General features: G+C 40.8%; 1 protein-coding gene across 1 annotated transcript in view; it reads left to right on the plus strand.

The window, feature by feature from the left end:
* The window catches only part of LOC109473931 (E3 ubiquitin-protein ligase rnf213-alpha-like), a 134,495-nt gene that overhangs the window by 509 nt on the left and 110,595 nt on the right, over nucleotides 1-23,391 (plus strand). Inside the window, exons 2-19 of the mRNA XM_019774105.1 lie at nucleotides 503-727; nucleotides 1,620-1,874; nucleotides 4,162-4,227; nucleotides 4,720-4,871; nucleotides 5,100-5,196; nucleotides 5,547-5,744; nucleotides 6,411-6,509; nucleotides 13,513-13,686; nucleotides 14,021-14,156; nucleotides 15,539-15,736; nucleotides 16,192-16,391; nucleotides 17,075-17,370; nucleotides 17,723-17,982; nucleotides 19,709-19,919; nucleotides 20,408-20,457; nucleotides 20,792-21,098; nucleotides 21,490-21,588; nucleotides 22,018-22,134. Coding sequence (XP_019629664.1) covers nucleotides 503-727; nucleotides 1,620-1,874; nucleotides 4,162-4,227; nucleotides 4,720-4,871; nucleotides 5,100-5,196; nucleotides 5,547-5,744; nucleotides 6,411-6,509; nucleotides 13,513-13,686; nucleotides 14,021-14,156; nucleotides 15,539-15,736; nucleotides 16,192-16,391; nucleotides 17,075-17,370; nucleotides 17,723-17,982; nucleotides 19,709-19,919; nucleotides 20,408-20,457; nucleotides 20,792-21,098; nucleotides 21,490-21,588; nucleotides 22,018-22,134 — 3,140 coding nt within the window. The remainder of the gene's footprint in view (nucleotides 1-502; nucleotides 728-1,619; nucleotides 1,875-4,161; nucleotides 4,228-4,719; nucleotides 4,872-5,099; nucleotides 5,197-5,546; nucleotides 5,745-6,410; nucleotides 6,510-13,512; nucleotides 13,687-14,020; nucleotides 14,157-15,538; nucleotides 15,737-16,191; nucleotides 16,392-17,074; nucleotides 17,371-17,722; nucleotides 17,983-19,708; nucleotides 19,920-20,407; nucleotides 20,458-20,791; nucleotides 21,099-21,489; nucleotides 21,589-22,017; nucleotides 22,135-23,391) is intronic.

The raw sequence follows: 23,391 nt of genomic DNA on the forward strand, positions 1-23,391 counted from the left end.
CCCTCAATATTCATATAGAGATACATAGATAGATACTAGTAAAGGTATTAGATATATAAACATAATTATGTAGAGATATGTTAATAGATATGATATGAGAGAGTGAGAGGGTCAGAGAGGGAGGGTGAGAGAGAGAGGGTGACAAAGGGTGAGAGGTTGAGAGAGAGAGGGTGTGTGTGTAAGAGAGCCAGAGAGAGAGAGAGAGGTGGAAAGAATGAGAGGTCGAGGGTCAGAGAAAGGGTGAGAAGGGGTGAGAGAGGGTGACAAAGGGTGATAGAGAGATAGAGGGTGAGAGAGAGGGGTCAGAGAGAGAGAGGGTGGGAGAGATGGTGAGAGAGGGGTTGAGAGAGTGAGAGAGAGAGAGTGAAAATGAGAGAGACTTGGGAAAGTGCACACTGCAGGCTTTAACTGGAAGGCATTGTGTTGTTTAAATCTGCAGCTGGGAGACATTTTTAAAGTCTTAAAGGTTAAGTATTGTCTGATGATATGGGTATTTTTGCAGGCGTTCGTAAGTACTTCTTTTTCATCAAGGAAAAGGTCGCCTCAGATTGGAAGGACCTGGCTTTCCATCTTGGATTTGAAAAGCCGGGCACCGATAATATTGCCGGTAGTAACCGAGATGACAAGTCTTGCTGTATGCATCTGTTGGAGGAATGGCTCAAGCGCAACGGAGAGAGGGCCACCAAAGAGGTCCTGATGGAGGCTCTGTCTAAAGCAAAGTTACAGAGTACTGTGGATGGGCTAAAGATGGTATATCCTGGTAATTATCCTCTAAGTTTATTACCTCCTGGTAGGGATGTATCCCGTGCACGGAGGTTTTGTGGGGGAAGATGAAAATTACGTTCGCAGCCGTTTCTCGCGTTTGGGTGGACGGATATGTCTGGGACTTGGTGTACGTTTTGCTATTGGGCTGTAGATGGTGCACGTTGTTTTGGTTTTTTAGCATGTGTGTTTTAGTGCGTGAAAATTATGCGTTTTGAGAGCGTATGGACACCCCTTGTGTGTGAAAGTGGTTTTGTCTTTTGATTTTCGGCGTGTATTAAGTGTCGCAGGCGTCGTCCACATCTGGTGAGAGGGGTGTCAGGTATCGAGGAAAGAAATATTATCGCAGTTGTTTCTCGCGTTGGGGTAGACGGGACCCATGGAAATCCAGCTCAGTACGCTGACTTCCGGGTACCGCGGGTTATTTTTATCTGGCTCGAACATCAAAAAGGGCGCATAGAAATTGTCCCGAAACGGTGTACACAATCTACGTTAGGTAATGTACAATCCCTATCACCTGGCGCTGAAACGTCGCTCATGACAGCACCGGAGCTCATGTTTTGCCCCCAACAGTTGAGGAAAGTCCTTTTCTTCCTAGTTGTTACAGTTTTCCCATCTATCATTGCAGTGGTTTGATTAAAAGTTCAAAATTCAATGTTTAAATTTTAACCCAGCCTTTTGTGTTGACTTCATGGCTCATTTTGTAGCATTTAAGCCTATAATAGGATGCCTAGACCTGTTTTTATTTTTATTTTTTTTCGCCCTGTCGCTTCATATTTTTTCTGAAAAAATCCGAGAACCAACAAATTAAATTGGTGTGGCCTAAGTAACTAAAAACATGACTGATCACATTCCAGTTGATGTGGCTGACTACTTCGACCAAGTCATCGAGAACGTGAGCTACAAGTGGGAAGACTTGGCCCGGAAACTTGGGTTCAAACGAGGAGAGATCAAATCAATCGATGAAATGTGTCGGAACCCTGATGCCAGGTGCAGGGAAATGCTTGAAAGGTGGCAAGGAAGAAACGCAGATGGTGCAACCCTACAAGTTTTGAAGCAAGCCCTCATCGACATTGGCGAACGGCTGAGAGCAGAGAGCTTGAAGTTGAAAGGTAGGTGTGTCTGTAATCTTGAAGACGTGTCGACAATGCCCTCATGATTCTAAACCAAAAACTAGATCTAAGAACACAGACACATTTTCAGTTCAGTTGAGTTCAATTCAATTCTTTATCAAAACAACTCACTGACATGTGTCTGAGTTGTGTTGTTCTTACCAACAGTAGGCACTTCATCTATTCTGATCTCATCCTATATCCACTTCAGTTAATTACCTCCGGGTAGGGATGTATCCCGTGCACGGAGGTTTTGTGGGGGAAGATGAAAATTACGTTCGCAGCCGTTTCTCGCGTTTGGGTGGACGGATATGTCTGGGACTTGGTATACATTTTGCTATTGGGCTGTAGATGGTGCACGTTGTTTTGTTTTTTTAGCATGTGTGTTTTAGTGCGTGAAAATTATGCGTTTTGAGAGCGTATGGACACCCCTTGTGTGTGAAAGTGGTTTTGTCTTTTGATTTTCGGCGTGTATTAAGTGTCGCAGGCGTCGTCCACATCTGGTGAGAGGGGTGTCAGGTATCGAGGAAAGAAATATTATCGCAGTTGTGTCTCGCGTTGGGGTAGACGGGACCCATGGAAATCCAGCTCGGTACGCTGACTTCCGGGTACCGCGGGTTATTTTTATCTGGCTCGAACATCAAAAAGGGCGCATAGAAATTGTCCCGAAACGGTGTACACAATCTACGTTAGGTAATGTACAATCCCTATCACCTGGCGCTGAAACGTCGCTCATGACAGCACCGGAGTGAAAACATGACAACGAGAAATGACAATCATCACACAAGGTCTCTGCAATACGCTGGTCAACTATGCTGGACACTGAGCGGGGCGCTCTCGCTGCTACATCTGGAAACAACGAACACTGCCCCGGAAACGCCGGCAGGCCGGCCGTGTCTGAAACAGGGCTGCTATTCACACTGATATCTAAACAAACACATGGCGGCACGACCTGGATCTGAGAAACACTCTCACCATTCTGTAACTCGTGAGCATCTGTAGTACTAGTATACGAAAGCGCCGACTGTCGGTCGGAACCGGTCAAATCTAACAAACCATCATGTCTACCAAATATATCACCGCCACTGGTGCTAACCGTGGCAAATATGTCGCTGTTCTTAGCTGCCTGCCGCGGTTTGGTACCGGTTAAATCTAACAGGAATCAATGAAACCTTGCTGATTGCGATTTGTTTTCGAAAATATTATTTTGTCTCATGTTTGTAAGGTTCGCTCAAAATGAGGTTCTAAGTTTCAACCGTAACATGAAAGATATGAACACGCTTCTGTGCATGTTTTGATGTGTTTTTTTTGACGTGATTTGAACTAGTGTGGGATAAGTGGGGAGGGATGGCAGCCGCGGGGGGAAGCGTAGCGGCTTGATAAATTTTCGAGAGCAAGTTCCGTGCACTGGAGTTGATTTCTCACGCGGCCGTTTGTGTAGGTGTTTGTTTACATTATCGCTGGTCGCTGAGGGTCAGGCAGCCAGATTCGCCACGGGATGCCCCTGTCCTTTCTATTTTTGGGCTCCAGTCGGCTAGGGGGGATTAGTGATTTCACAGATCATTTAGCCAATTACAAACATTTCGAAACTTTTGGAAAAAATGGTATTCGCGTGAACACGCACACACCCAGACACCATTCACTAATTTAAAGAACAGTCCCAACATGCACCCAACATTCTGCAACATACATTACAATACCCGGAGGTACAAAATCTACGATTTTCCTTGTTTTTTCTTGTTTTTCTGTGGTTTCTTCTAGTATTGCCATTAAGCCATTATCAATTTGATCCTTCTTCATTTTTCTAAATTAAAAGTCAAGAACATTCAGGTTCTGAATCAACTCCAGAATGAAAAGACATGTTTTTTAAGCACTAACAGTTGAAGTCTTTGTCTTCCTATATATGCTGCTCTTTTTCCATTTATCAATGTGGTGATTGATTCAAAGGTCAACATTCTTGGCATGAATCATAAACCAGCCTGATATGATGACTTTATGGCTCCTATGGCATTTTCTGCATAAAACCAAGCACTACCAAATCAATTTAATGTGGCCTTAACTTTGAAAACTGTACATTCTAAAAAAAGAAGGAATCAATAAAAAGTGAAGGTGAGAAAATGAGTTGAAAAAGAAACATTTTAAATCTTGCATATTCTCAACCTATTGATTAGTTTTTAGGTCATGATATTATATTCTTTTCAACTCATTTTCTTACCACTTTTTTTATTGTATACAATGCCTGATTTAAAAGAATTGATACATTAATTTTGCACCATCTATTTCCTAGAGTTTGGTATGCAGCACACCTCAATTGGGCAGCAGAGGGAGGAAAAAGAAAGCAGACAGAAAGAGTGTAAGTGGTCAAACTACATTATGCTTCTGAACAGCTTTCCTAAAATTGTTATGTAATTGTCATTCCCCCACTTAAGCTTTCATCAAGCTAACCTGAAGATTGTAAGATACCACATTGTAATTGTTTAATGAAACCATGCCATTCTTGTTGAAAAAGTACTTTTGAAATGTAATTTGGGTTGGGGAGAATATTAATAATGATATACACATTATGGTTGCTGTGTCCATTTGCAAACATGTAATTGAAGAGAACATGCATGATGGGGGCTTCTTGATAGCTGTAACATATAATGAGATATGCAGAGGTGAACATAAGCAAATTAAGTTAAATCACAAGATATTTAACAATACAAAATGTAACTGGTGATGGGGTTGTGGAACCTTAGTTCACCCTTTGTTTGAAGAGTAAAGCTTTACATGTTAGAAACAGTTAATAGTAAAAAAAATGTCTAACTTCCCTCACCATGGTAACTTCAACCATTTTGTCTTCTAGATCCTTCTCCACTGCCCATTGTAGTGGAAATACTTGCACAAGTGTCACCAAGTGTTGCAACCCCACAACAACTATTAAGCTTTGCTCGTGCAAGGACGACACTTGTTGATCTCACAACTGTGACAGATGATACCCACCGTCTGTTGGAACAGGTAAAGCCTAACACAAAAACCATAAAAGACTTACTCGACATTACAAAAGCAATCAAGGAACTGGAAAAAATTGGTGGTATGAGTGTCCGTAGTGTCAAACCAGGCAGCCTAGTGTTCTTCCTGCAATGTGCAGACTTGGCCGGGTTGGGACAACTGTGGTTCATGTACAAAAGTGGAGAACTGGACAACCTGCTACATGATAGCTTGATAAGTGAGGAAACCCTACAGCAACTGTCTGCTGAGAGTATCACCGTGAAAGCCACCATCAAAGTACAGGACTTTAGGAAGGTTCTGGTCTACCTCCTCACCACACCTCTTGTCAAAGGTAATTTTCAAATTGCTGACCACTTTAATTTAGTTACATAATACATGTATATAATACTTACAATGCGACAGAGATACATTTTACAATAATAAATGTAACATAAAATCAACATTTCAGCAATTCAACATTTGCAAGCAAAGGTAGAATATTTCACTCACATCCCTCCTCCATGCAAAAATTCATATATATCAGGACCAAAAATATACATTATTTACTTGAAAATTAAACAAAAAGTAAAACAATATTATACATACCAACCAACAAAACAATATAACTACTATAAAATCACTTAATCATATCAAGTCAGCGAATTAATGAACACCCCCTGTATTTGATGTTAATACATGTAGGTCAATCCATAGCGAGGCTACCTCTGGAGTGCCCCCTTTATCAACCACACAGCCGCACCATTAGCAATGTGCTGGAGGTACTTCATCTTGATGACAAAAACCTGCCAAGACCTTCAGGAAAACAGCACAGCCAGGAATCTGTACAGCTAGAGGGCAGCAGTGATGTTCCTGTGGCCAGCCTTGACATATTGCAAACAGGTAAGGGAAACAGTGTTCTAATATTGACAAAAGACACTTTTATCCAACAGTGTGTGCTGCAAACATTATCAGAAATGGACATCTTAAAATTTGTGCATTGATTTTATTTTTTGCATGAATATTCTGATCACTGCAAATTAATCATAAATCCTCATCAGGGTTTTTTCTAGAAAAATTTAGCATGAGGGAGCAGATCGCAAGCATGGCATGGGAGCAAAACGACCAAGGGGGATTTTTTATGAGAGTAACATACTATTAGTTTGTAATGCTAGAATGCATTGTTGTATAATTGTTTTTACATCTTTACTTTAAAAAGATCATTTTGAGCAAGACTGAATTGTGTGTAAGTAGCCACTTAGGGTTCAATCTGAAAATTGATATGAGGGAGCTGGCTGGTTACATGAGGGAGCAGCGCCCTTAGAACATGGCCACATTTCCTCAGCCAATCAGGAGCCTGTATTTCTAAAATGTGACTAAAATCCACATAAACTCGCTCCACCCATCCTTTAACTATTACATAACAAGTGATTAACAACTTGTGAAGTGTATAAAGCTTCACTTTCATGTAGATCACAAACCAGGATGCTAACCTGTAATCATGACATGACATTGTATTATTGTCGCATTAAAACAAGCAATGTCAATTCTATCCTTATGTTTAACAAGGAGAGAGGGTGCACACTCCACCATCCCTACAGAACTTTCGAACCGAATTGCCTGTGGACAAAAACCTGACGGTACTACGGAAATTGCGTAGGAAGAGATGTAAGTATGTAAGAGAACAGTATGCTTGATTTCTGCAAATCAGACTGCTTTGATGTACATTCAAGAGTACGTTCAGATCATATGTTACCTTGAGTTGAGGGTGGGTGTAGGATCTGAACATACATTCTTGACATTCGGGTTTTTGCCTGTGTGAAAATTGGGGTCCACGGAACACTAACAGTTGCAAGTCCCAGGAAACAGTGATGTAGCCTCTACCAGGCTTTTGAAGGTGGCTGGAAAGAGCAGAAATTGGCCAAATAGAGATAACATGTCAGGGGAGTTGAATGCTAATACCATAGAGTACAACTGGCATATTATCTCTCTACCCGTTAGCCAAATTCTCCCAAAGCCTGGAAGAGGCAAAACAGTCATGGTCTGCTGAGAGGAGTGATGTAGCAGGAAGTGGTCAGAAAACCACAGAGCTTTCCAAGTATTAGGGGAAAGAAGTGGGAAAGGATTGAAAACAGCAAAGACAGGAGGTGACAAGTTAGGCACACCCCCGGAAGGGAGAAGTATGCAGAAAGGAAATGTCTAATGGACTTAAGATGGGAAATATTAGTATCTTAGGTCATACCTGATTCACACACGGGTAAAAACCTGAAGGTTTAATTGAAAATTGATTCACTGCGCTCTTTTACCCCTAGCCTACCGTAGAGAATTATTTGTTCTTTTTGTTTAAGTGCTTCTTAGGCCAATATGATCTTGATCTAAGATCTAACTCCCACGCCAAGCTCCAACCCAAAAAATGTTTAACAACTACTTCAGGACAATTTATAAATGGATTCAACTGTCATTTTTTAGCCAAATGAGCTGGAATTTTGCATGGAGGTAGAGTGGGCCAATACTCCCAGGCGTTTTTTTCATTTTTTTGATACATACCTTTGAAAACTTCTTATGAAGGTTTTTTTGGGGCATTTTTTGACTAAAAATGGATTTTCGGATCCTGAGCCATGGTATTACATGTACAACCAAATGATCTGAAATTCGGTATAATGGTACCTTGAACGTGTGTCTACAAAACAGCAGTCACATATTTGGCATACACCACTTCCAAATGACTCATTTGGTGGACTTTAATGGCTCTTTTCAGCCAAAAAAGGGCCAAAAGTGCTACCCATTCCACGTTTGATGTAAAGAATGGCCCGTTCCATCTGCCGTTGGCCATCAAACACATCGAACATTGCGGGTTACCTGGGGTCACGTTGCACGTAAATCGTGCGCAATGACCCACACATTCAATTTTATGTGCCTTAATAATCATTCCTCATCTACAATCACGACGATTCAATATGCCAACCATCCTAATCCTGGGTACCGCAAAGTGTTTCGGAAGGTATGTGTTGCCCCTTGAAAATACAGTACCAGAGACAAACAGACATGTGATTCGTAAAATAACTTTGTGGTTTATCCATGTGTCGACTGTGTGATGCAAATTGTTTTATCTATTATCTGCTATTCTAAAATTACGTTACTTCTAGCGGAAAATTGTGTAATATGTCAACAAAGTGTAACAGTGGGGTTCATTTTGTACATTTTGTACCAGCAGTGGAGGCCTACCGCCCTCACAGGACATCATGCGATGTCACGAAACAAGAAATGTCTGCCGTAGAAGAAATATTATGCCTCAAATTCACGGCGGGTTTGCCAAAGGAAAAATTATTATATTATGAAAAACTTAAACTGTTCTCCAACTCAAAATTTGACTCACCAGAAATTTTCGACTGAATCACTCAGTCTTCCTCAGCTATCTGACCCAAATGCTGTGGACACGTGATTTTTCCCACGTGTGACGTCAGCAAAGGGTCAAAGGTTGTCTGAAGTCAATATCCCCCTGTCCCGGTTGAGCGATGGTTGAAGTGCCCTGATTTATATGGCCTCTTTTATGCCTCTCTTGAAGTAATCCTGTTCGGTATCCAAGATTCTGACTCCCTCTAGATCCACTGTGTGTCCCGATGAGTGGATGTGCTGTCACAGTGACACCTCAGATGCAACAGAACTGGGTCGTCTATGTTCTAGAAACCTGGTTTTTAGTGAGCGCTCAGTTTCCCCGATATAAGTTTCCCGACAGGGGCCTCTGTTGGTGTTTCCCTGGCAACTTATGTGGTAGATAACCCCACACTTGTCTTCCTTGGGAGTTTTGTCCTTAGGTGCCACAAGGAGCTGTCTTAACGTACGATGAGGTCTAAAACAGGTACTCACTCCATGTGCAGCAAAGATTCTATGTATACTACTGGGGCTCAGAAACACCCTTTACGTATGGGAGGACTACAAGTGTTTTTCTGTTTTTCCCTCCCGTTCCCTGACTATCGTGGGGTTTTGACCGGGGTTGTCTAGGCTCGGAGGCTTTCTTAATGAGCCACTGAGGGTAGCCACACTTCTTTAGGGCTTCTGTGAAGTGATCGATCTCGGCGATTCTATCCGCAGGATCACTGATGATGGTATTAGCTCTATGTAAGAGGGTCTTGATCACTCCCAATTTGTGGTCCAATGGATGGTTTGAGAAAAAATTTAGATATTGGTCCATGTGTGTCGCCTTACGGTATATGTTCACCCGCAGGCGACGAGTGAAAATAACTTCAATAAATGAACATATTTCTTCTGAGTACAGTCAATATTGACACCAACAAAAAAACTCGAGTGACGCGCGGTAAGAAAATTGTACGTAACTCCCGGCGCAAGCGAGTGACGGCTCACTTTATAAACTCCCGACGCAATGACTCATGTCATGGCGACTGAATGGTTCACCAGCTGAGGACTTTCCACAACCATGATGATATTAATAAAGGAATATATTATAGATATATCATGTTGAAATGAATTGAATAATTGTAATACTAGTACATGGTTCTATTAAATAGCGGTAGCTTTGTTTCTTATTTTGACGCGGGGAAACTGTCAAAAGATCATTTTGACAGGGGGAAACTGTCAAAAGATTGAGGGAACACAAACCGATATCAGCGCACTTCCAGGTGCAGTATGCCAAAACTTCTTGACGATTTGTATAGACCCGGACTTTTGCGTGGGAGGAGATGGACTGAAATATGCTGTATTTGCCTCCCAAGCAAATGTTGGCCTCTCTAGTTTTAACAAGGCTGAGGCAATAAAAATCATTGCCAAGGCGACGATTGAAAGATATAATATTATTTCATGTGGTGGAGCTAGCAATCTACATTACAGAAAAACAGACTTCCCTATCTTATAAACACATGCATGTAGTGAAATTTACAGGATGGGTGGAGGAGGTGTGGGGCAATATACCAAATACACGTATAGAAGGAATCAGCCGTTCTTCCCCAGCAATATAAATTTCATGATGACATACTTACTTACTTTACTTTGGTAAGTGAGACTTTTGTCGAGTTCCCACTCAAACCAAACTTAAAACCATCCTCCACTTCACTCTATCCTCCACCAGAGACTGGATTTTACGTCTGGTCTGAAGTTGTTACTCCTAGGACTTTTTTTTACCTTTTGTGGGTTCCAAAAAGACGGATAATTTCCTTTGTCTTTGGCCAAAGACAGCTGTGCTCTCTGTCCATGGTGTGGGGAGAAGACAGATGACCAGTAATTAATCATGCCAGGCAGCTGGATGGGTGGCACGTGGGCACCCGGTGTAAGTTACCTGCTTGATCCAAAAACCACATGGCCGAAGGTTACCTCAGAACCAATTCCCTAGGGAATGCATTCGTGCAATTTTTGAAATTCTTTCAAAGCGATCGTAGTACTTGCACAAATGCCTCCGCCCCAAAGGCGTCGCCAAAAATTACTTCTTTCACAGAATTGTACACACTTGGAATAACCTGCCCGTTAATACTAGACTCTTAAAATCTAGCCCCACTACCTCCTTCTTCACCTTTAAAAAAGCTATACTTGATCATTATAATTCTCTTATATACAGCAAATTTGACCCTTAGGCTAATAACATCTGCACATGGATCAACCACTGCCAATGCCAAAATTATACCTCATTTTAAATCGGTAATTCAGTCATTCTTTATACTTTTTTCAAATTGTTATTATTACTCCGTGAAGGAGGTCAGGACCTCCGGACGGAGTGTTGTGAACGGCTGATTTTTCATGTTCGCAGTCAAAACACTGGGTTCTCTTTGTGTAATCGGCACGCAATTTTATACGCCGTTTGCGGGCATGCCCGTGTTGATGCATGAATGTACGTGTATTTTTGCCGTTGCTGCTTTCGCGGTCAATGTAATATTGCAGACGCACCCCTACAATTACGAGGCGAATTGGAATGGTCCAGAAAAACGCGTTGTTTGGAATAGCAGTGGGGGGGTGGAACTTCATGCAGATACGGGGTGGTTTTGATAATTAGTGGTTCCAGATGTTTTTGCCCATGCTTAAGAGATGCCAAGTTTTTTTGAAGATGTTCGCAGCCAAAACGCATTCTTCCGTACGTCGCATTTCTGTGTAATTTCGCATGTGGTGTGGCATTATGGCATTTCTGTGTAATTTCGCATGTGGTGTGGCATTATGTCCTTTTATTTTTACCGTAGCTGTTTTGATATTGGAGTAAATGGTTATTTTCGAAACATCCCCATGTTGTTGAAATGTTGTCGCCCGTGCGACCGGTAGTACTAGAGTATTACTCTCGCGGTCAGGCTGATGGGGACGGAAATGTGGGGTGGTCAGAGGTCATCATTATGAAATGTGAATACCGATGACGTAATCCTATCGATTTCAAACTGGTCGGGTGTGGCGACCTAGTGGCGGCGTGTATTTAGTCACGTAGCAACTGGCCGGTCGTCCTAGCAACGAGCATGCTGGCCGCTCCATAGTGTTAGTGGAGCAGCTCTCTGTATTAAAACATGGCCAATATTTTTGCGCAACCCATCAATGTGTTCTGCCTCGTGGTTGGATATGGTCTGGGGCTGGTAAACCGCACATAGATCGGATAATTGTATGATTTGCTAGTTGTATTTAAAGCGCGTCTTGTAGTATGAGTCGGTATAGGAAGAAGTAGCCTGTGTTACACAATCATGCTTTCGGTCGGAGGTTAATGACCCCCACCCCAGCAACTTCGGCGCCAGGAGCGCGATTAGTCAGGCTAAGGAAGAAGCACGCTCGAAAACACGTTTTATGGGTGTAACGTGCCCTTATAATTTAACTGCACCTGTTCTGTTGTCTTTCTAGTAGTAGACATAAGCGGTAACTGGTGATATGGCTGTTTTATATTATGACCAGTTGCGGATGATTGATACAGGAAATGCGGGCTGTGATGAAAGTGTTCATTGATGTGCGACTGTTACTAATTGCAGGGACTGCGCTAATGCCGACTGGTTGTGGCTTGGCCAGTCGCGCTGTCCTGATACACCGCGAATGTTGGGCATTATGCGAGTGTTCCCTGTAGACAGTCCTGGAGTCATTTTTTCGCACATTCGCACATTCCAGCAGCCAAACCAAAATACGTGATGTACTGGGGGCAATCATGATTTCGGCCGGAGGTTAATGACCCCGACCCCGGCAACACCATTGACAAGACAACAATAGAAAAATGCAGCCAGCGAACCAGCAAGGTAACACCAGGGTCAGCAACACGCTTCCAATCAGAAAGTATCACACCTCACAGAGAATTGTCGCCAATGGCTACTTCTCTTTGTTGCAATATATAAAACTTCACGGAGGGTTGTCGCCTATGGCTTTTTGTTATTATCTGTACTTACTACATGTATTGGTATGGTTTCAATTATTGTTTCAATTGTTGTTTCAATTATTGTTATTTAAGTCTTTGTGTGACTTTATCATACGTTACTTTATTATTACTCCGTGAAGGAGGTCAGGACCTCCGGACGGAGTGTTGTGAGTAGCCGTTTTTTCGTGTTTGCAGTTAAAACACTGGGTTCTCTTTGTGTAATCAGCACGCAATTTTATACGCCGTCTGCGGGCATGCCCGTGTTGATGCACGAATGTGTATTTTTGCTGTTGCTGTTTTCGCGGTCAATGTAATATTGCAGATGCACCCCTAAAATTTTGAGGCAAATTGGAATGGTCCAGAAAACGCGTTGTTTGGAATAGCGGTGGGGGTGGGTGGAACTTCATGCAGACGTGTGGAGGGGTCGATATGTGGTACCATACGTGTTCGCAGCCAAAACGCATTGTTCTGTACGTAGCATTTCTGAGTGTGTAATTTGGCATGCGGTGTGCCATTATGTCTGCGGCGATGCACGTCTTTTTATTTTTACCATTGCTGTTTTGATGTTGGAGTAAATGCTTATTTTTGAAACATCCCCGTAATGTCGTTGAGATGTTTTGGCCCGGGTATGTGACCGGCGGTAGTAACACTCGCGGTGCTGGCTGCAACTGTTGCTAATTAATATATAAAATGATTGCTGACTGGTTTTTGGCCAAGCCAGTCGCGCTTTACTGATAAAGGGCCATAAAGTGCAACTGTTGGCCATTATGTAACTGTTTAATGTTTGTCGGGCAACTGTTTCAGATTATTTGCTTATGATAAGTAACTATTCCTTATTTAAGTGATATAACAGGAACGGTAAGACGGTGGGGCTATACATGTAGGTCTGGCGTTGACGCTTGGGGTTATTTTTGTTGCAAAATATAAGACTTCACGGAGGATTGTCACCTATGGCTTCTTGTTTTGTATTACAATGAACTTTTCATTATTACTTTTTGTTACTATTATTATTACATGTATTATTATTATTATTAGTAGTAGTAGTATTACATGTATCATTATCATTATCATTATTATGTGGTCAGAGAGTTGTAAAGGCACTTGCCTGTTTCCCTTGGCCATTTTTTTATATATGTAAAAATATAAATAAGAAAACTGTCTATGCAGGTGAGTGTATGAATACTGTGTGACTGTGTCAATATGCTAGTCTTGTTCACCATAGAGTAACAGGAAATGATCGCTGGACACATGGTAATGGTAGTCAAAACATTGTTTGCATAATTTACAAACTGCAATTGAATAAGACAATCTAAATATTTCACAGAGTTATATGGCTTCTTGCAACTTGTTTTGTAGCCACTGACCTGAAGATGGAGTGTCCAGACTGTGGGGAGTCAGTGTTGAGAGCCATGCAGAAGTTTTGCCACAAGTGTGGGACACAACTGCAGAAGAGACAGAAGTTCCAGGACTCTGGTGATGGAGGAGTGGTCGTCGTTCCTACATCCAGTACGGCGTCTGCTGTGTTAGCAGGTGAGATTCATGTTTGCATGGTTTCTGGGATGGTGGGTCTTTTTGTGCAGGTTTTACAGGTCATATGACCTCCATATATTTATGTATCAGGTTTGCTGATAAAACAGTCTATTCCGTATCGCCCGAGGTACCAGCCCAACTGCGGGTCGGATCGCCAGAAAGCTGGAGGGAGTGTCCAAATTCTAACATCTAAAATATAATGAATCGGATCTAACATTTATGTCATGCAATTGTCTACCTGAGTAAGGTTTATAGAAATCTGGAATTATACTGACTGAAAAAATGCAGTTTACTGTTTTAACCTTTAACACTTAAGAAGTCCCTTTTGAAACAGCGAAACCTGCCAACGAGCCAAACAGCAGCAAAGAAAGACCTTTAGACCTTGCAGTTGGTGAGGGAAGTGTGTCCAGCCTGTCAGCTGACCACAGACAAGAACCTACAGACAAGGCAAAGAAAGAACAGGAAAATCAGTGAGTACACAAGACACACATTGTACAAGAAAACCATCATTACTGGCCAGGTATACAATTTCATTCTGATTATTCTTACTTTCATTTCTAGTTGAATTGGAAGAGCTTACAGTAGGCAGATTGAAGCTTTAATATCTCAACAAAATACATTATTGACCATTGTTTCTCAATCATTTCCTGGAGCTACTAATTTGTATACAGTCAAACTTGGGTACTTGTATACATGTATGTACAGTTCACTACGTCTCCACTTGGCCAGTGTCATCACTTTTTGGTGGTCTTTTCTATAATTTTTCCCATTGACACAAGCAATCAGAACCCTTTCTATAGTGACTACCAATCCACATAGACCAGATCTTATTTTTCCCCAGCATATTTTTGTGTGCAGCTTTGACTACATGTGTATGGCCGGGTTAATGGAAAAAGGAGTCCCGTCCGATTGGCGGAAAAAGCAGTCCAGTCCGATTTCGGGGTGGAAAAAGCAGTCCGGTGGTTTGTACAACATTTTACGAAAGACCATAGGCACAATATTTTCTTGTGTGTGTACTTCTAGTTTCTATGAGTACTTCGAGTTTCTATGGGTAATAGAGTTTCTATGAGTACTTTAGAGTTTGTATGGGAACTTACATGTAGAGTTTCTATGAGTACTTAGAGTTTGCATGGGAACTTACAGTCTGTAACTTCATATAGCATCATCATCATCATGCCTCCAGATTATTACTTACATATAAGTAATAATAATTAGTCAAAAGATGAAGCGGTCAACTGACGAGATTTCCAGGGCCGATCCTGCTTGCAAGTAGCCTGATTAAATCGCTTTACGGTTGCCAGCTGCCCAACATCCAGCCGGCCCCTGCTAAAGCTGCGTATGGCAGACTTTGCATTACACCGACAAACATGTAAGTACCGGAAGTACAATTGTAAGAAAGAATCCCTTAATAATTAACTTTTGTTTATTGTGGATAGGTGACCTGTATGTATAGAAACTACTTTTGGGTGGTCCCACTCACTCACTGCACGGCTTAGCGTCCGTTGTTCCCCGTCATGCAAGGGTTGGACGTCGTGTAAATCAGTTGTCCGCTATTCCTCACCCAAGGCTGCCTGAATTACGGGTTAAGGCAGCATATAGTGAGTGACACATATATGCTAATTCAAGTTCCCATACAAACTCTAAGTACCCATAGAAACTCGAAGTACCCATAGAAACTCGAAGTACACACACAAGAAAATATTGTGCCTATGGTCTTTCGTAAAATTTCGTAGAAATCACCGGACTGCTTTTTCCACCCCAAAATCGGACTGGACTGCTTTTTCCGCCAATCGGACTGGACTCCTTTTTCCATTAACCCGTGTATGGCCAAGTTAAACTATTTTCTGTCCAGGTCATATTACAGACCCCCACCCAACAAGACTTCACACAAACCAGAAGTGACTGAAAGAGGATCAACAATGACCTTGCACTTCCATGTCCTGGTTTCTCCTGACTTCAAAATGAAGCCGAAAGTGGACCAGGTCCATGTGAGAAGTGACATAGTCGACTGGAATGACTGGGAGAGCCTTGCTGTCCTTGAAATTACACGGTAGGAACTGTCAGTTAACTGATGGAAAATAGACTTGTAGATCTGTTGCATGTAGATAATTAGCTATTGGATATTTTACCAATGATGAGATCACTTGTAGATACATGTAAGTTTCACTTACCCTTTATTAATCATAAGTATTTGTAACTAGAAACTTATTATAAGGTAACATTTATAAGGCAACTGCATAATGTTTACTTGTACTTTCATATGGTCTAGCCAATTAATTACTGCTCTGTTTATTCTTAATCAAATACTACATGTACTACTAGTACAATCTTATAGTATATGAATATTGTATATGGTGACCAGTCCCTCCAACTCTATCCAGCTACAATAACATAATGTAACCCAACAGTACAGTGCCAGTTACCATGGTGACAGAAGAAGAAGAAACAGTGAAAACCAATATTTTTCTTCTGTGAATGATTCACTGATCCTTTTCTTTTCTGCAGGCACCTGAAAGATGACTACCTGGTGGCAGAAGGCAAATGCACTGTGAATCTTGGAAGGATTAGCAACAGATACATCTCATTTAAGTATGTTGTGGTCCACCAAGACAGCAAGATGAGCTGGGAATTCATCCACTACAACATGGGTGGTGTGATGGTCAACAGATGCTTCAAGCTTTCAGCTGAGGAGTGCCAACCAGGAGGTAAGTGTTATCCAGGCATTTACTATCTTTTACAATTTCTACACATTAGATAGGCCAGCCACTTATCAATGGCACAACAATCAAGAATGTCATTAGTATATTTTCCAAATATTCCATAATATTATGGACAATATTGTCTTCCCAGTACGGAAGTAGCGACATTGTATATTCCAGCACCCAAAAATCTGATTCACATCTTGTACCAAATAATTTCTACAAGAGATCTTCTTGTGTTCTGATTTGTCTTGTACATTCTTCATTGCATTGATGATTCCATATGATTTAATTGTGATCATGGGACATCAAGCAGTTAGAACCAAGCAGTTATACATTTGTAAAATTATGTGGTATCTTACTACCAGTGCCATTGTGTAGCATAGTGTGGTGTAATGGTCAGAGCATTTAGATCAGAATCAAGAGGTCCCGGGTTCGATCCCCTGACTTGACCAATGTTGTGTTCTTGGGAAAGGCACTTTACACTTACTTCCCTCCATGTACAATGGAGTGGCGCCCATTGGGCCTTTTGGCTACTTGTTGATACTCGGTGTCCAAACACAAATGATTTGGTGTTGCCAATGTGCCAAGATCTGCACATTTGCCACAAAGAACCATACATTTTTTTAGTGTAGGCATGATTGATTCAAAATAATCTTGTTGTCAAAATGATCTTGTTGTTACTGTAGCCGAAGTCCACCTGTACAACGATGTGATGCAAGTGGAGCACGGACTTAAGGACAAATTCAAGTCTATCATCGGCTGGAGTAGTGTGGAGAAGAAAGTCATTCACGATCGTCAAATTGCTGCCCACACATGGTTACCTCGATGGAAAGGCTTCACATGTGATCAGCAAGGTGAAGAGCAACTGGCATGTGATGTCATGAAGCAAGTCGAGGATATTTGCAAGTGGTTGACTCTGAGCCCGATATCTGCTGGTGCTAACAGGCGGGTCTGGGCACTTCAGGATTTTTCCTTTGCAGAGGTAATTAATATATATATATGTTTGCCTTTGTCTTCCTCTTTGTTATGCTATGATGGTAACCCTGTTTTTCCAGGAAGTATTTTTGTTGATTATGTTTACAGAAACCCTGTTTTAGATGATCAAATACAATGTGCACATAAATGTACCAAGATTTTAGAATTTGATATACATGTATAGTACTTAGTATTGAATGATTTATGATATAATAATTGAATTTTAAGTGTCTCCCCAGTTTAGCCATGTAAGGCTGCAATGGTATGTTAACGTTGTGCACATGTTGCAAGTACAAATGTAAACCAGTCATCATCATTATCATCATCATCATGATGTCTCACTTATTACATGTGTACAGGTACTGATGGAGTACATCCGCCCGAAACTGGACCAGCTGGAAAAGACAAAGGAACACAAGAAGGAGAGCCCAGAGGAAGCCCAGGCACGGATTGTGTCTGCCCTCTCCCTGTGTTGGCTGGTGAACAGGTTCAACCTCCAACTGACTGAGAAACAGGTACACACCCTGTTTGATGGGCTCCTCATCAGGCCTGATGTCAAGGACAAAAGTTGCCACGAAGTTGAGACCTTCTTTCTTCACTTCCTGGATGGAAGGCTGAAGTAAGTGATGTTAAATTTAAAGATTTGCTGTATCATTCATTTTGAACGTGTATAAATAATAATAATCTTTTTCTATGTTAACTTTTAAGAAATAAAGGAACTGGTATTCCCTTAGCAATTTGTTGGTGGACCTGTACGTACTGTAACAGCATTGGATACTTTTGGAATGTTTTGATGAACATTGTTTTATAGTAATGTATGATTTAGACTGAGCTTTTCATTATTTATATTTACAATGTAATTCTGATTAGTTGCCTTCGACAAGAAGGCTATGAAATCGTTTTGGCACTGTTTGGCAAATTATGCACGATAAATTTTGAAGGCATGGTCCGAGGTTCACAATTTTTGGCAGGCAGGTTGTCTTAGTGATGGGCATTGTCAAGGCCAAAAATGGGCTTCGTTGGGAGTTCTTACGTGACTGGAGCTGACCTTTTGTGTTTGCGTTTTTTGTTGGACTAAATAACTCGGGAATCCTTAAATGGTTGACTGTCTATGATTTTTAGTTGGCAAGTTACCGTTGAAAATACGAAGGTCAAATTTGGAAATGGGCCTCGTGGGGGGTTCCCACGTCATTGAATTTGACCTTTTGTGTTGTTCGTTATTGTTGTTAGCAGGATAATTCATGAAGGATGTTCACGATTTTTTGTGAGCAAGTTACCGTTGACGATAGGAAGATCAAGTTCGGAAATGGGCGTCGTGGGAGGTCTGTACGTTGCTGTAGTGGGCTTTTTGTGAATGAACATTTTTAAGGGCAGGAGAAGACTTGGTCTGTTTTTTTATCTAGGATAAAAAAACAAGTTACAGACAGGAAGCTGTCAACAGTGGCAACAATTGTTTTCAACGTATTGGACATTGCACGCTTCAACAACGCTGGCTGTATAGAAGAATAATTTAGTTGAAGGAGTTTTTGCCGTTTTGAAGTTTGGATCGCCGCGCATTGGAGGGAAGAAAACAGACTCCCCAGGCCAATTCTCTCTCCTTTTTTGCCGAATTCAACGATCTGTATTTTCGTAGAAAGACATGGTACAGGCTTGGGAAATAGTATGTTGCTTCGTTCACAAAAGGACTCTCTGACCACTATAACTATGATAATCATCTTCAAAAAACCTACACAACACCCACCAAAACAATATCACACTGTCGAAGGCATGAGCCCTCCGAACTCTAGTTATGTATTATTTAGTTAATTGGTATTATTAATTATGAATTCAAACATGTATTTCATTTTGTTATACTTGTATATCCAAAATTAAAATTCTTAAATCATTTTTCTTTAGGGAGGTCACAGATGCTGTTGTAAACCTCATCAATGCTGCTATGTCAGGAAATGCACTGACGTCAAGGTGGTTGCTGGCACTGCCTGTACTCCACTTCTTGAGGAATGAGTCAACTCCTTTCAAACCAGTAGCACCCACAACAGACTTCCAGAAAGCTTCGCAGAAATGGTGGGGACTGGAAGGACTCAAGTACAAACAATTCAAGAAGGACATCAAATATAGGTGAGGAAATAGTGTTTGCTACAGGAACTGTATTTCAAGTTTAATGATGTAGTGCTGTGGAATAATGCACTTTTTCCTCTCCTTGACAGAAAAAGAACACTTTGAGGATATTGTTTAATATATACATACATACATACATACATACATGTACATACATACATATTTTAAGTAATTTGAATTTGTTGAACAATATAGTATAGGCACTAATTTCAATTTTGTCTATGTAGGTCTGCAGAGAAGCCCCTTGCAGTGATGAAGGAGCCTCCAGCCTTGTTTGAAGCAGACAGGCTGCTTGAGCGGTCTTGTGCAGCCATTCTCACAAACAAGGAACTGTTGGACCCCCTGACAGTGAAGACAGCCAGCCTCCCAACTCTGTGTGCAGCCATCGCTGTCAATGTTGCAACTGGGTATTCCCTATCAGTCGAGGAAGATAGACAGGTTATAATATTTTTTCAGAACATTGCAGTTGATAGCCCATCTGTGTTGGTATATAGAAGCCATAGTTGTAAGGTTCAAGCTTTGTTCCAACACAAGGAACTCACCATAAATTTTCGATCTCGTCAACCTTCGTCAGATGTGTGATGCACTCACGGACACTCAGGAAGTGGTAAGTGTGGTGATGTCAGGAGTGCATGTACATCAAATGTGGCGGAAAGACAGAATCTACCACCGTTATGGTGCAGGGATGATGGGCCCTGATGTAAATTGCCTCCTTTACACCCCTCACAAAACATAATGTTGAAATTGAAATTGTTGAGCAACTATGACATTGTATCATTTGCTTTAGATTAGAGATGAACTTTGCAGAATTTTAGTCCTTGCAGAATCATGTCTGTCCATTCTAAATATATTAGTCATAGAATAAGCACATTTTCTCATCAAACGTATGTAAAATATTGTTCTCTGTTTGTTTCTCCTGTATTCAGGCAGTCCTGGCACTTCTGGAAACAGCGACAGCACTTGCGGCTAGTAAAGGGTGAGCTTTGCTTCATTTGTGCATGTACAATAATATCACTTATGATAATCTGATTGAGATTAAATGTGATGTTTAGTTCTTCAATATACTTACATTTACATGTTGTTGGATCCATATTCAGATTTATTTGTTTACATTTTTACATAATTATCAAAGGTACTAAATGTTTATGCCTTTAGTCCTAAATTATCAGTGATAAAATGTTTAAAAAGTTATGGGTATGTTGCAAACCCACGGTATACTTTATTATAACAGAATGATCTTACATTTTGCTTGCTACTTGTGTGTAGTTACTGTAGTGACGCAAATTCAATGCTGGTTTTCACTGCTGCAGGGATGATGCAACAAGAAAAGAGGCATGTCAGACCTTCTGCATTGCGAATGAGGTGTTGCTGAGCTGTTTGGATGCCTGCACCTACCTTGAACGTCACCCGATCCTCATTGGTGCAGTACACCTAGCTGCGGCCTGTATGAGTAATCTTTGGCTACTCATGGACTCTGCAACAGACGCCAAGGCACAAAACATGCAGACGAGTATGAAGAAACTCATTGAGAATGTAACAACCCCCAATGTGATGAAGTGGTTGGACAAAAAGCTGAATGTGAGAATCTCCCCTTATGCAGCAGGGGAAGAGAGTAAGGTACTGTCAACGCCTTGATTTCTGTTCTAATATTACCATTATCAACTGTCATGTAAGAAATACATGTCATTTTCAGTATAATAAAAGTATATAATATACAAGGACTGATTCTTTCATGGCAAGTGTGATATTGTGAATATTTCATACTTTCATAACTGTGTTATTATTTTATAACAGTTGTTATTTCATAACAGTTAATATTTCTTACTTTCATAACAGTTGCTATTTCATAACAGTTAATATTTCATACTTTCATAACAGTTGTTATTTCATAACAATTAATATTTCATACTTTCATAACAGTTGTTATATGCATAGTACATTGTATCTTGCTGTTTCCCACATCGTTTTGAGATAACATTTAGTAATACTTGATGGTCAACTTTCTTAGGTATGGCTGGGTGTTCTCAGTGTAGACTGGGGAAAGGAAGAGGTGAACAACTACTGGAACAAAAGGCTGCTGGGGAATTTACATCAACGGCTCCTTGCTGTGAGTGTTGAGACTAGTATATCTGAGTGGTATATTTGAATGAAAAACCTCTCTGTCCAATCTCGAATTCCCAATTTAAGTTGTTAGGTAAAGAACCAATAATTTTATTATCAAACACAAGCAACAATGAGCATAACATCTGATTCAGTTGAGTGGTGGTTATCACTCTAACAGCAACACAGCTTGCAATCTCTAGACACACATTTTGCAAAAAAATTAACATTTTTTTATATTTTTTATATAATAAGCAACATTAGACAAAGAACAAGGACACTTAATTTAAAGAACCACATACAGCTACATGTACAACATAACAAACAATATTGGAGTGATATGTATACTATTTATTAGTAAAAGTTAACATTAGCACTAGTTGCCTGTCTTCTTTGTTGTTCTGTAGACTAAGTATTTTTCCATCATTTACCCCAGATCTCCCCAATGGAACGTGTGGAGCTGTTCTGTTCTCTGGACACCTCCACCTTCCCCCAGCACCTGGCACAGTGCTACAGCGATGCAGCTTTTGAAGCAGTGGATGATATTGTCAAGGTACTCTTCTTTGTACCATCATGATGAGATTATTTCAGGAACAATTTTCAGATTATTAAATTAACAAAAAAATTTAATACAGTTGAATCAGATTAGACAGTTGTTAAGTGTTGCAAAGTTGGGAAGTTACAAAGTATAAATACTCAGAAACTGATGATAAACAATTTTGCTGTACATGTGTGAGCTGTGTAGTACACATAATCCATTTTTAGGTACAGGTACACTGTTGGGTACATGGGTTAAGGTACAGGTCCAGACTTGTATGTGTGTCCTGAACAATTCAACAAATGAACTTGTTCTCCCGAACTGCTTCCATGATGACAGAAACATATATAATAAATTTGACAGTTATGTGTAAGTTTTCATTTATAAGAATTCTTATACAAAACATGGGTAAAACTACATTGTAAATAAATGTTTCAGTTTTCATCTCCTACCCTGCAACATACATGTATACCACACCAAAGTGACATCTAGAGGGAGGGTAACTTACATGTAATATGCAACTGACACAGATCTTTCAGGGTAGTTAACACTGTCTGTTACACAAACACACTGTCCTTACATTGTACTTTAGGACCCATTTGGGACAAGCTATTTATATGCCTTTTAGGTCACAAATAAGCATATAATTAGTGTGGTACACAGTACCAATACTTATGGATTAGGTATTTTGGACCTGTACCAGTATAGTAATCAATTTTTCTAGTGCATGTAACATGTGTCCATAATATCACCAGGGTTCATAATATCGCCACCTTGAGAAATAGTGTGCTTAAAGATATTTTTACTGCAACATACTTTTGGTATGCACTCCTTCACACATCAAATGTACATACCTAGGGTATTTATTTAATTAATATTTATTTATGTAACAAGATGGAATGGTCTCACCTTGATCTCGTGGGTTCTCTCGAGTTCTTGGGCTTGACTTGGATGAGTACAGACGGGAATATCCGACGCGAACCTCTCTTAATAGCGTGCACGCTCTAACTAAAACTCAACTCGAACGAACGTCTCAACAGTAACAAGTCCTAACTTGAACATCCGGGGTCTTAACCTCTGACCCCAAAACCTGATTACACTGTCCTCCCCCTATGAAAAGACACGTCCTCGTGTCTAGTATATATTCAACCTATCGGGGGGTCTCACTCTTCTTTCTGATCGTGTCTTCTTCTTAGTCGGAGGGGGTGCTGGGGCATCGCACACGTTTTGTGTGGTGTCCTCATTCATTTAGCAGTACCACTCTGCATCTGG

The sequence above is a fragment of the Branchiostoma belcheri genome, unplaced genomic scaffold (assembly GCF_001625305.1).
Source record: "Branchiostoma belcheri isolate BF01 breed outbred unplaced genomic scaffold, Haploidv18h27 scaffold101, whole genome shotgun sequence".
Classification (NCBI taxonomy): Eukaryota; Metazoa; Chordata; class Leptocardii; order Amphioxiformes; family Branchiostomatidae; genus Branchiostoma; species Branchiostoma belcheri.